The 13,764-nt window shown below is 34.1% G+C and overlaps 2 protein-coding genes across 2 annotated transcripts in view; both read right to left on the reverse strand.

Annotated features, from left to right (window-relative positions):
- LOC133187583 (vitamin D3 receptor-like) overlaps nucleotides 1-7,063 on the reverse strand; it is a 29,197-nt gene extending 22,134 nt beyond the window's left edge. The window contains exon 1 of the mRNA XM_061323004.1: nucleotides 6,996-7,063. Within this exon, the coding sequence (XP_061178988.1) occupies nucleotides 6,996-7,036 (41 nt within the window). The 5' untranslated portion in view covers nucleotides 7,037-7,063. The remainder of the gene's footprint in view (nucleotides 1-6,995) is intronic.
- Nucleotides 7,064-7,738: 675 nt separating this feature from the next.
- Nucleotides 7,739-10,362, reverse strand: LOC133187591 (uncharacterized). The gene is made up of 3 exons (XM_061323014.1): nucleotides 10,209-10,362; nucleotides 9,498-9,681; nucleotides 7,739-8,295 (listed from the first exon to the last, which is right to left on the reverse strand). The coding sequence occupies exons 1-3, from the start codon at nucleotides 10,322-10,324 to the stop codon at nucleotides 7,768-7,770; spliced, it is 828 nt and encodes a 275-aa protein (XP_061178998.1). The 5' UTR covers nucleotides 10,325-10,362; the 3' UTR covers nucleotides 7,739-7,767.
- Between the last annotated feature and the right edge of the window lie 3,402 nt (nucleotides 10,363-13,764).

Consider the following 13,764-nt stretch of genomic DNA (forward strand, 5'->3'; position numbering starts at 1 on the left):
GAACAGGGTTTATTTTCGTAGAATAAAACTAGAGAAAGAGACAGGGCGGACCTTAAAACGCAGTATATTTAAAGGTCCGCCATCTATAATTCAAATGTCTTACTGTTAGAAAGAAAACATTTTGGACAAGGTTTATTTCCGTAACATAAAAACTAGTCAAAATGGCAGGGCGGACCTTAAAACGCAGTATAATAAAAGGTCTGCCCTCTGTTTTTCAGATATCGTACTATTACAAGGCGAAAATTTTGAACAAGGTTTATTTTCGTAGCATACAAACTAGAGATAGGGCGGACCTTAAAACGCAGTATAATAAAAGGTCCGCCCTCTGTTTTTCAGATATCTTACTACACTGTAAAAAATGATGTTTAACTTGTGTTTAATTATTAAACAGTCGTGTTGTACAATTAAACATGGTGGATTTAAATACAAAACATTAGCGTTTAACATATAAACACGACTATTTAAATTGGTGTTCAATAAGTAGGGTGTTTAATCATCCATCTTAAACACGCAATGTTCATATGCATCAAATCCAAAAAATTAAATTAGGTGTTGTTTCTCGGTATTGCTGTGTGCATTTGCCATTTGTACAATTTCTTTATTTATGAAGTAATTCCGTACATACTAGTAGATATTTTTCGAAACAGAAAAAATACGAATAGCCAGGCAATACGTTGACTTTAGATCATACCAAAAGCAATTATAATTAACATTAATTTATGGTAATTTTGTGCCAAAAATTCATAAATTTCATAAACTGTTATAGGGGAAAGAGAAACATATATTATGATGACTTTTATAATTTTATCAATATTTTAATCACCGGTGTTTAACACGAGTGTTCATTTCTTAACCATCATATATTTATAAATTAAATACATGGTATTTATATAGAAATTGCAAATTAAACACCAGTGTTTAATGCGTTATGATAGAAAATGACGCAATTGATTATGTCATAACATGCCATTTGAACGCAGAAGATGCAGAATCACGCATATACTGGCAAAAACACCATATCTAGCAAGGAGACAGGAGGTATTTATACATTTCTTTATATAAAATGTGAAAAAAATTTGAATGCTTAATATATTAGATATTTATACTGCTTTTCATTTATGAAATGCAGGATTGTTAGGCCTATCGTCTGAGTGCAAATGCGGCCATGTGCAGCGGTCGGCATAAAATATTTGTAGCCTTTAAGTATATTGCGATATCTAATTAATTTGCAGGGACGTTCATCTTTTATTGTGAATCCTGAGAAGAATACATTACTTGATAAAGGAAAGTGATTTTAAACGAAGATCACACTTAACCTTGAGAGGTGAGTTTAAAGGGCATTTCAAAGAAAAAGGGTCACCTCCCCCCCCCCCCCACCCCTTACACACACACACACACCTACACACACGCACCCTCACACACACACAAACATCATTGTTTCCTAGCCTACACTAGTTTTGGGTCTCCCAGTAACATGAAATTTAAGTAAATGTAATCCAATTACTTGCCCTTGATAGAATTTATGCTATCTATCACGCATTATTATGATTATTTGCTGACCATACATAACTTAATACATAACAACAACACTTTTCATTCCCTGCCCGCGCATGTATCCTTTAAGGAGACTTTATATTTTTGGGGAGTGTTGTTTACGTGATGAAAAATGCCTTCTCTTAATTGTTGCTGTTGGGCTGCTCCTGCAGGTACATTAATATTTAATCTTTTAGTGTATGTACACTGTTTGTATGTTTATATGATTTATTTGCATTGCAGATTTTTATTTCAAACTTGTTTCTCAGTATGTATTATATAATTAAAATTGGTGTGAAGGATAACAAATTATTTTTTTTTATCTCAATGTATTCTTTTACAGATAATTTTCTGAATTTGCATAGTGAATATTTTTTATCTATCTATTTTTCAGGATATTTCTGATAAGAAGAAGGAATTAGAAATACTAAGGTTGAATAAAATTTTGGAGAATGGAAAACTGGATATCATCATCCGTGGCAGAAGAACCTGAATTTTACACACAAGAAGAGGAGACTGTTTAACTCGGTTAGAATATTATATGAAATTTAGTGAGTGATACCCCGGCAGCTCTTGTGAAGTTGCAAGAATATTTAATGAATTAGTCGTTTACAGGTAAAAACTGGAAATTTTCTTCATTTGGTTAAAACTCTGAATATTAGTGAAAGTAAAATTATACAGGTACAACTGGATTTATTAATTTCAATACATACACAATGTATATATCCCGTACCCAGGCAATAAATAAAATTTTCAGTCTTTGTGCATTATATTTCATTATGACTTTGTTTGTTTTATTAAAAAAGATGTAATGGACGCCCTTTCCCTTTTTTAAAATAAAGTTTCAAAATTTTATTCCTGAAAAGTAATATTTCATTTTATTAAGCGATTTTCCTATTTCACCCCCCCCCCTTCACCAATTTTGTTGAATTTTAGTTCACATGCAGGTTTTACATGTTCATGCTAGTTTTTTTTTTTTTGTGATAATTCTATCGTTCAACTTGAATTGAATTATGTATCTACATGTGTGTGTTAGCAAATGTGTTGATAAATGTTATAATTGTTTATAAAGTTTGAATCTCTATTCAACATTAAATCATTTATTAATTAAGCTTTATGTACATGTTCATCATCAAGAACAGTGTGTTTTGTACTGTTTTATGTTTGTTTCAAATAAAAATGTTGAAAACTTATAAACACGTTTAAGTGTTTATTTATTTTGTAAATTAAACACGTTGAAGTGTTTAAAAAATGACGTATAAACATGTTTAAGTGATTATTATCTGTTGCATCGAATAAACATGTTCAAGTGTTTAAGTGTTTAGGTTAAACGTGTTTATTAATAAAACATGAAATGTTTAAATTTTAAACACGTACGGTGTTTATTTGGTAAACTCCTTGTGTTTATTCAGTGTTTAATCTTTAAACGTTTTGTGTTTTTGAAGTGTTTAGTATTTAAACAGAATGAGAAGGAAGTATTTAAATATTAAACGTCATGTGTTTAGAATTTAAACATTCTAACGTGTTTATTTCTTAAACACTTCACGAAGTGTTTAAATTTTAAACGTGTTAAAGTGTTTATTATCTGTGGCAATTTGGTGTTTATTTTCAAAACACTTATTTTTTACAGTGTATTACAAGGCGAATATTTTGAACAGAGTTTATTAAAAGTTATCGTAGCGTAAAAAAATAACTCGTTAAAATGGCAGGGCGGACCTTAAAACGCAGTATAATAAAAGGTCCGCCCTCTGTTTTTCTTTTTTCCCACATACATGTATCTCACTTACAAAGCAAAAATTATGGAAATGCTGTAAGTTCCTATTGTTTTTTTTCTTTGTTGGTTCGTGTGTTTTTCCAGGGTAAAAAGATAATTAGGTTTTTAATTTTAGGATGGACGCTAAATTAACTTAGAAAACTCTTGGAATGGCCTAATTGTGCATAAGAATTGCATATATACTACATGTAGTAGTGTACTTTTTTCATTTAATATGCTGACAAAAAGACAAAACTTTAATGTCAATTAATTATCCACTCTATGTACGTTTGCAGGAGATGTGTCTACTGTATTGTATATCTATATGCAACCATAAACATCTGTCTGAAGGGACAAAGGATATATATTATTATTTAATTAGTAATGTTGATGACGTGCAACAAGAGAACTATACCCCCCCCCCCCCCCATCACACACACATAAATAAAAAAGAAATAGCCGCTTAAAGTCGTAGAAAATCTAACTTAAACCAAAATCAAAATAAATATAAAAAATATTAACAAAAGAACACGACTTGGTGGTGTTTTATGAATTTTTATATCAGTCACGATCTCAACAGACACTTTCCTTTTTATTTTAGGGGGAAATACATGTCAAGTTGCTCTGTAAAACCCCTCTGTAAATAGTATGGGTGGATAAGATTCTCCCTAGTAAGAAGGTGGAAAAGGAGAAAATTCTGTACTGAAGCGTACTGAGTATTTCCTATGGTGGATAATAAAGCTGGGGTTGTTTCTTCCAAGCTCGCTGCATGTCATTTCCGAAATTTTGCATTGCATTTCCGACATTTTTTGTTTTCATTTTACAATACAATCAACACAAAGTCTAGTAAAAATACAAAGTTTAGTAATAAAATACAATAATTTCAATAATAAAACATGCAATTTTTGATCACCAAATTTTAATGCCCACTGAATTATATGTGTTTGAAAGCACCGAAAAACAGAATCTCCTCAACTTTGATTACTTTATTCCGTCAAACATAGTTTCTGTATGTCATAAATTCTACCTAAACCTTTCTGATATCAAATTCAGTCTGATTATCTTGATTTGAAAAGATGAACAAAAATTCACAACTTACACTTACATGTGTCCGAGGATAAAATCGTCATAAGATTCTTTTAAATATAAGCAGAACTTATTATTTGGAAATCAATGAATTATTCTTGATTTATTCTTTAATTTTTTTATAAGGGAAATTTCAATTTTGTTTTCATTGCCGGAAAAGTACTTTATGATGATAAATGTCAGAGATGAAAATTTTAAAACGTCAGAAATGAAAACTACAAAATGTAGGGAATCAAATAAACAATATTAAAAAAAAAAAAAAACTCCCGGAAATAAAATCCTAGGCTAGGCTCATTTTCTAAAAGGGGAGGGGTTTTTAAACCCAAGCTCGTTTTTCCGGGAAAAAATATTAATGCGGGAGGAAAGTCTACAACATCAGTACTTTTTAAACTATTTGACATGTATCAGCATAATTTTGCTAAACCCCTCCACCAAAAATACAACAACACCATTTATAATCTTTTCCTTTTTTGGGGAGGGTTGTTTTAGTGCTTAAAATGTTCAACTCGATTGACTTTGGTTTGATTTTGCCAATTAATGCACATCTTCCTTAACCAGTGTTAACCCTGGGGTGATATCAAGTAGAATGAAATAATCGTTAGTCTTTAACTGGATAAGAAACGATGGTTATAAAAACACGGGGGATATGCGACTTCAAGTTTCGTCAGGTGAGACAATAGGCCTACCCCCCAAAGCACAGACATGTTGTTTTAACAACAACGGGATAGGCTAGTACACCGTAACACAAGTCCCTATCAAAGTGACCCTCCAATTATTTTATAGTTAGGTACAATATGAATCGTAAGAATTATGCATAATTATTATTAATGATATAATGAAATATCTTTCGAAAGATATGAAAATTCTTTTTGGGAAGTGGAAGTCGAACGTTGTTAGGAAAGAGACTGTAATGAAATGATCACTGTTGGACTTACGAACACCATATACTGAACAATGTGCCAGTGAAGGTATGCGTATTATATATATGTATTTTTTTTTTATTTTGCAATGATAATATTGATATCACTTAAACTATAAAAGACACATGTCGTACATGATTTTCCCATAAGTTAACTCGATCAACAGATCTTTGCATCTTTACATTTTTTGTTTTGTGCACTACCTGGGAGGTATGTACTACGATAAGGAGCAAACAGTTAATCAGCGCTAACATCAAATTTTGAATAATTTTTTGATAGATATTTTGAGGTTTTGTACTGAAATATATCATAGTATTAGAAATATAATTAATTAAAATTGGCTAACGAAATCCAGCAACTAGAGAGATATCGCAAGACTTGATCCTTTTAGTATATATACAATGTACATACATGTAGGTCCCTGGAACTCCATTTTGCTGGGAGGGACACTTTTATAACAACTATACCTTAAATAATTTAAAAAGATTAATAAAGCAAATTAATTTCGAATCAATAAAGGAGAAAAATCTGCATATTAAACCGAGGGCGGACCTTTTATTATAGAGGCAGGCCGGACCTTATATGTTATCGTATTAGGTCCCCCCGGACCTTTAAACGAGGCGGACCAAATATTATGCGACACCGGACATAATATTTAACGATCAGCATCATCATAATAACAGAAATACTACATATAATGATGAATATACTGTATATAATGTGAGAAGTACATAATATATTGTTGTGTTCACTGCATATAATGTTAGATCTACCGCATATAATGTAAAAAGCGCTTCATATAATGATAAAAACACCTCATATAATGATAGATGTACATAATATAATGACACATCTACATCATATAATGAAAGAAGTACTGTATATAATGGAAGTTGCACACGATATACTGTAAAAAACTACTTCATATAATTAAAATAGTACCACATATAATGAAGAGAACACTGCATATAATGTTTAATCCTCATATAAGACAGTCCCGGCGTTCCATAAGTTCGACTCTTGCACTCGGCGAGCAGCGTTTTGACGCTGTTTAGGGAGATCTTAGAAATATAGATAAGCATGCCATATATGGTTGTGTAGATAAATTATCGTAGAAGACATGGGTATAAACAGTTTGCCAGTGCATTTCCTGTGAATGAGTGCGATTCTGGGGGAGGGGGGTACTCCATGTAATTCGGAGTTGGATACCTTGTGTTATTATAATACGTGTCAAAATTTTATTACAGAAACAAGTGCCTGTGCTCTGAACACATACTATATTCCCCCTCCCCCCCCCCCCCCCGGAATTTTGTTAATGTGATTATTGATTATTATACAATTAATTACCCCTTATGAGGTCTTCATGGTGAAATAAGGACCCGAGACCTGGCCCACGAGGTGACCTGTCCTGACCGAGGTCGCGTGCAATGATTCCTAGGTCATTATTGCTGTAAACGGTACTTTTTGGAGTCATTATTGAGTTTAAAAGCCTTCTAACAAGCCAATCAAATTTGAGTATTCATGATAGAGGTATAATAAAAACATTTAGTGTACGTATAATGCATACAGTGTATTTAAGGGATGATTATTATGAAGAAGTATTAATAAAAATATTAATTTAACTCAATCCAATCTGTACGTAATAAAATGGTTGTAAGTTTTGTTATTAATTAATTGTAAATTATTAATTGTACTACACTTACATGATGTCTGAGAAATATTTCCACAGGAACGTGTCCTTCATTTCAAATTAATATTCATTCGAATCGACTCACTTCAATCAGCTGTGTCAATATGAGAAATGTACACACACGAAATGGTCTACTCTCATCGTATGTTGAAATTTATCTTTGACCTGAACGTTACCGTACGGATTTAAATAGACATCATATAGTGCAGCTTTTTTGTTATCGACTCCCAGTACAGGTGCCTTTATTTAATTTTATCCACCCAAAGTGAGAAAGATGAGTGAAAAAAACAAAACAAAACACCGCATTGATTTAGTAAAACGATAATTCTGGTGTACCAGGCCAGTAGCAACGGTTTCAAAAAGGGGGAGGGGGGCAACTTCCCCCCAAAAATCTGATAAGCAAATAAAAAAGCTTATTTATTGTCCAAATCCTGGAATTTGCGACTGCTCGACCTTACAACATCATAAAGTTGGGGGGGGGGGGGGAGAGGCAACCAGCATCTGAAGTAAAATTTACTATAGCAAAATACTATACTCCCCCCCCCCCCCCCCCACCTCCGCATTCTACGGGCCTGTGTACTGCATGTGTAGATGGTCTATGACGGTCAATATTAACAGTTAGCCAACAGTAGCATTCACGCATTAAATTGATATTATCTACACGTAAATAACTTGTATGTTATGAACAATCCAAGCCACTCATAAAGAATCCTTGAAGACAATCCCCAGAAAATAATTACAAGAATAAAGAGGAGATTTTTTTTTTTTTTTGGTTTGTTTTTAATTCACCTTCTTCGTTGTTGGACGGTCTCGGCATACAGAATAAGGATGAACAATAAACTATACAGAATCATGTAAGGGAAGAAGCCATTGGCAATAAGCATTATAGAAAACGTATAACCACACCAAATCAAGGCCATAATGGAGCGATTCGGGGAGCGGAACATGTCTCGAAACGTGAAAGCAATGTCTTCAAAAAAATTTACAACAGCCCCACGTGGTCCTTGACTTCTCGCACGACCTCGACCATCACGGTTTCCAATATGGAAGTCAAATTCATCCGAATCTTCCGTGGATGTATCAACAGTGAATTCGCTGTCCACCTCCGAAACTTCTGCGCAGGACACAGACGACACACTGGTGGCAACATCTGACAGAAAGGATGAGACATCAAGTCTCGTGGTCACGTGATTAAACTCTACGGCTGACACTGGAGAGTGTTCGTTATCCCAGTCAAACATGGTATCCTGTTCTTCATTAAATGAGTTCTGACATCCAACAGACCGCACTTTTAATTGGTGCATTTCTCGGACCTAAAGATAATGACAACAGAAAAGTGATGAAGAGGAAATTTTTGCGAGATGTTTCATTTATTTATTTTCTTATGCTTACATTAGCTGTTGATTATTTGCTAATCACAATAAATCAGTTAAATATTTTTGTGTGATTTTTCTCATGATGATCGGTGTTTAACTTTTTGAATATTTTAGCAACATAGCTGAAACAGAGGAAAACAAGCATTCTGAGAGTATTGCATTAGCAGTACTAGTCCCCTATCGGCAAGTGTAATTTGGTTCCTGTTAAAAATTGAAAATGCCATAATTCTATCAAAAATCAATGAAGCGGAACGAAATGCAAACTTAATCTATAACTTATCAAGGTAAATCACATACCAAAAATCAGCTCAATATCTGCAAGCGTTCAGAAGAAAATTGCGGATAACCCTGAGAAATTGAAAAGGTCATTATTCCGTCAAAAATCTTTGAAGCGGAACGAAATGCAAACTTGATCTGTAACTCATCAAGATACACTCACATACCAAAAATCAGCTCAATATCTGCAAGCGTTTAGATAAAAAGTGCGGAAAACCAAGTGGGACAGACTGACAGACAGACAGAAGGACAGCTAGACAGACAGACGGACGGACAGACTCAGAGAAAACCTATAGTCCCCTCCGGTTTCACCGGTAGAGGACTATTAATATTTCTTAGGAGTTAGTTTCCCTTCCACATCATTCTAGGTTTAACACAAGTATTCCTTTAAAAGGAAGTGATCGGGAAGTGTAATATTTGAAGACGTCAATTACTTATTGCCTAAGAATTTACAAAACAGTCAATTAAAAATGTGGCATAGAACAGTCAATTACCTAATATATAATCTAATGTACGCGTATAATTACTCGACACACTTATGAACGAATAAACTTTACTCTAAAAGGAAAGTCGAACTAATGTACAGTCATGTAAATGAAATTCTTGCGCATATAAGGTTTAACCATGTTATGATAGTAAACAGAGTAGCTCGTCGCGTCCATGTGTGCGCAAATGGTTAGTAAATATTTGCCGTATGCCTCGCATGGAATCAAATGTGATCGGCCGAAGCCTTTCACAAAAACCCGAACCATTCATCGTGAAGTAATAGATATTATAAAAAAAACTTTCAGTGTTATTATCAATATTTTTGGTCATATTTATAAGTAGTTACAATGTTATCACGAAGCAAAAGTCGGCCTTACATGATTTCGTTCTTTTTTCCAATGGTTAACATACTCTTGAATGGCGTAATTGACGCATGCGTTGCGTTGTAAGATATATCGAACACGCATGGGTGACCTACATGTGGGGCATGGGAACTTGAGCAACGAAAGCATAACATGATCACTGTTTTCTCGAGCAACTCTGCACACTTTGTAGAGACATCTGAAAAAAATTAAAAGCACATTGATCATACAAATATTAAGTTTTTAGATAAAAGAACACCGTCCGGGTGCGGGGGAGAAGAAAGATTAGCAAATAAAACATTATTATTTACACAGTACCTCAGAACTGCATGGGAAAAAAACGAACACTGATTTCACCAGATACTTGCTGCATTCCTAGTTTGCAAGTTACCATCACACTGGTTATACTCAACAGAAAATTTTAAAATAAAAAAAATCTTTTCGGAATGTTCTTTTGATTTAAAACGACAACAATTACGAAAACAGCAATAAATCAGGCATACTATTATGAAAATGTAACAAGTGCGTTAGGTTCTTTAATACTTCGATAGCATCGGTAGACAAGTGTGCTCAACTATACACTATAAAGCGTAAACTGTCCAAACCCATTTTATACCCTATAAAATGGGTAGCTATTAAATTCATTCCTTAAATAACAGAGAAACTAATTAATAACAACTCTTTCACGCCACTGCAAATATTAAACAAAATATTAATCATACATACCTCAAACAAAAGCTATGACCACATTTCAGAGTGTGCGGTTTGTTAAAATAAGACCAGCAGACTCCACATTTCAGGGCTTTGACCACTTCGGAAGGGGAGGGTTTATCCTCCGACATTTTGCAGAATGTATTTACGGCACCAAGCCAAGGTAACCACGCTCTGGAGCATTATGACGTCAAGTTGTTTGGCGCACTATGACGTCAGTTGATTGTTCACCGATATTTCGTATTTTAGAAAACGTTATGGCCTTTCTTGTTACAAGGGAAAATATGTCTACTATGGATACGTCCAATGGACATCACGATGAAAATGGCGATGATATGAAACAATATTTCCGGCTAATGAACAAATTAAGATCAAATCAAAGTGAATGCAGCGAGTACTTCGCAAAGGAGAGGAAGGAATCCGAGGCACTGAAAGAAAGGGTTGTAAAGCTGATCTCGGAGGCCAAGGAGTTACAAACACGGACAGAATGTCTGCGAAGTGGTTTTAGAGAAATCGAGGAAAAGTACGTTTCCATAAAAAGAATGTTGAACAAAGAATTCGGACAGGAAGCACTGAAACGTATGCAGTCTTTAGAGGAAGCAATGTATTTAAACGGATTTATTTCGCATCTGAAGGAAGTTGACCAAGGACTTACGTTCCGGGCAGTAGCTGTATCAGACCCACGGGAATATGACGATCTTTAACTGTTTGTAATTCACCTTTATGTTTTTCCAACCAGCTTAATGTACAATATTTTAAGGAAAGTGGCGCCAGATTTGCTCGTTAAATCAGCCTCTTAATAATAATTTCTTTGTTGTTACAAAAATTCAAGAAAGTTGAAGAATTTTTAGGATGTACGCTTTTTTTTCCATATTTGTCTTTGTCCTTGCTGAAAAAATCTCAAAATACTACAAACGGATATTTTACTGAAATATAGAAAAAGAACTGCTTCTTTGTGGGGAAGAGAAAGTTTGAGAGGAATATGTCACAATATCACTTTTATTACTGTATAACTCAGCCTATTGTGTGTAATACATTTCTGTTATTTATATAAATTTTGACAACAATTAAATATTAATATATTATTTCAAAGAAATTGAAATATCGTTTATTACAGTCCGCGATTTTTCATCCAATTTAGTATATTTGTGGAAATGGGGGAATCAGTCAACATTGATATCAGTAGACTTCAGGAACCAGTGCATGAGAAAAACTGTATTTCAAACTGTGTATAGAGAACAATGCATATGTTTTCCTTACTACACCTATTGAAAACGACACACCTAGCCACAGGCACTTGTTTCTATAATAAATTTTTTACCCATAGTATAATTATACTATGGGTCAAAAATTCATTACAGAACCAAGTGCCTGTGCACCTAGCCTATTGATGGCAATCAGGGCAAATCAAATATGTTTTTATAATTAGCTAATACTGTATATGTATAATTTACACTTTTATCAAACGCTGAAATTTATCATTCTGCTCTACATATCATTAGTGCACTGACACATGAAATAAATAGAGGATATTCAATGTTTTGTAGATGAATATGGAATTTATTTCACGAGTGGGACAGGATTTTTTGATATTTTCACGAGTGCGAAGCACGAGTGAAAATATCAAAAAATCCTGTCTCACGAGTGAAATAAATTCCATATTCATCTACAAAACATTGAATTTTCTGTTTATTACATTTTTCTTTGATTTTCCCTTTGCCTCTGTCTTTTCTTAACACAGTGTCATAGGCTTGACGTCATAGTTGAGCGGTTGAGACGTCATAGCGTAGAAGTTGTGTGATTGAAAACATTACATAGCATGGATTTTAGCAACATATTTGGGAAGAAATTTGCAGTTTTAGCTCTATCAAGATGTTTAGTTACTATCTCTATCTTATGACAGGCCAAATTATTTTATACTTACTTTGTTATCCTTTCCAGGCCCGTAGGAAGCAATTTCAGTTTGGGGGGGCACAGCCATATATTTTTCAGTTGACGTTGAGGGGGCACTACCAAAAATTTCCTGACAAGCAAAAAAAAAAAAAAAAAAAAAAAAAAAAAAAAAAAAGAAAAAAAGGTCATCAGACGTTTTTATTGAGGGGGCACAAGCACACATTATCTATGTTTACTATAGTAATCTATATATCGGCAAAATTATTGGGGGGCACGCCCCCCCCGTGCCCCCCCCCCGATTCCTACGGCCATGCTTTCACACTGTGAGAGAATATCATTTTTCGTATCCTTTCACACTGTGAGAGAATATCACTTTTATTCAATAAATAAATCACAGTATTTCACTGTTGAAAATGTAATAAACTGTAATACTGATTTTCGGAGAGTGAAAAGATAAATACAGATGCAGATATGGATAATCACAGTTTTGGTTAATACAGTACTACATGTTCAGATACTTTAGGAATGACTCTAATTCTTGGCCAAATTATTCGAGGATAACCTGGTTTGGGTCAGTTTACGCTTTATAATACGCGAAGCATCTTCGCTAGCCAAGGGTTTCTGATACGCTACTCTCCTCATAAGCCCTTGGCATACGGTGTTAAAAAAAAGTTGGGATTTTTTTCTCAAGTTGTGATTGGAGTTGATCGACATCGTTCGACCAATCAGCAATTGTTTTTTGCAAATGACGATATTTGCGTTCGGGAAATATCTTGACTCTTTAATATCGGGAATGAAAAACGCAAGTAAACAACGACCCGTAAGATAACATGCCATTCTATGAATAGCTATATGGTGTCATCCAATGTCTTAAGCTACGTGCAAAATATGTGATTAAGAATCAATACTGAAGATCTAGATTTGCATTTTAACATGTTTAAATAACAAATTAACATAACTCAATACCTTCCTGTTAATTATTCTTTAAAAACATTAATTTTTTAAATACGCTTTTTATTTCTGTCGATGACGCAATCTGTGCCGTACCTGGTAAGAATTGTGATCACGTGACGAAAACAATCCCGTCTTTTGTCAGCACCGTATGCCAAGGGTTTATGAGGAGAGTAGCGTATCAGAAACCCTTGGCTAGCGAAGATTTCCGCGAAGCGGATTATAAAACAGCGTAAACTGACCCAAACCAGGTTATCCTCGAATAATTTGGCCAAGAATTAGAGTCATTCCTTATAATTTAATTCTAAAATCATTAAAAAAACAGTAAAAACTGATACATAGTCCTAGCAGCCATGTTTTTTGTTTACATGTGGTAAGATCCGAGTTACTGTTTGAAGTTATTAAATCTGGAATTTTCCATGAATCCCGAGGACTGGAAATGAGAGGATTGCATGGATACAGACGATTCAGCTGGTTGTCAGGGGGGGGGGGGTGTCCCCATACCAAACCAGGTTATACAGAAATAATTTGTGTTCCTTTTTGGATATTAACCAATCAGTGGCTAGAATGCAAACAAAATTAAATTATATGAATATATATGAAATAGGATTGAATTATCTGGAATTAACAATACGAATCTGTGAACAGGACAAAAGACACGGACCCCCGAAAATTCCAGAGGTGGGATCTTGTGCCTAGGAGAAGAAAACATGCACTGTCGACCGGT

This window comes from Saccostrea echinata, unplaced genomic scaffold (genome assembly GCF_033153115.1).
Source record: "Saccostrea echinata isolate AGI-Se365-2 ecotype Australia unplaced genomic scaffold, CSIRO_AGI_Sech_v1 ptg000015l, whole genome shotgun sequence".
NCBI lineage: Eukaryota > Metazoa > Mollusca > Bivalvia > Ostreida > Ostreidae > Saccostrea > Saccostrea echinata.

Excerpts from the sequence above, each read along its gene's own strand:
- LOC133187591 (XM_061323014.1), bottom strand. The coding sequence starts at position 10,324 with ATGTCGGAGGATAAACCCTCCCCTTCCGAAGTGGTCAAAGCCCTGAAA. Across the intron at positions 9,682-10,208 it reads GGTCATAGCTTTTGTTTGAG|ATGTCTCTACAAAGTGTGCA; the intron begins GTATGTATGATT and ends AATTTTTTTCAG. Across the intron at positions 8,296-9,497 it reads GGAAAAAAGAACGAAATCAT|GTCCGAGAAATGCACCAATT; the intron begins GTAAGGCCGACT and ends CATTATCTTTAG.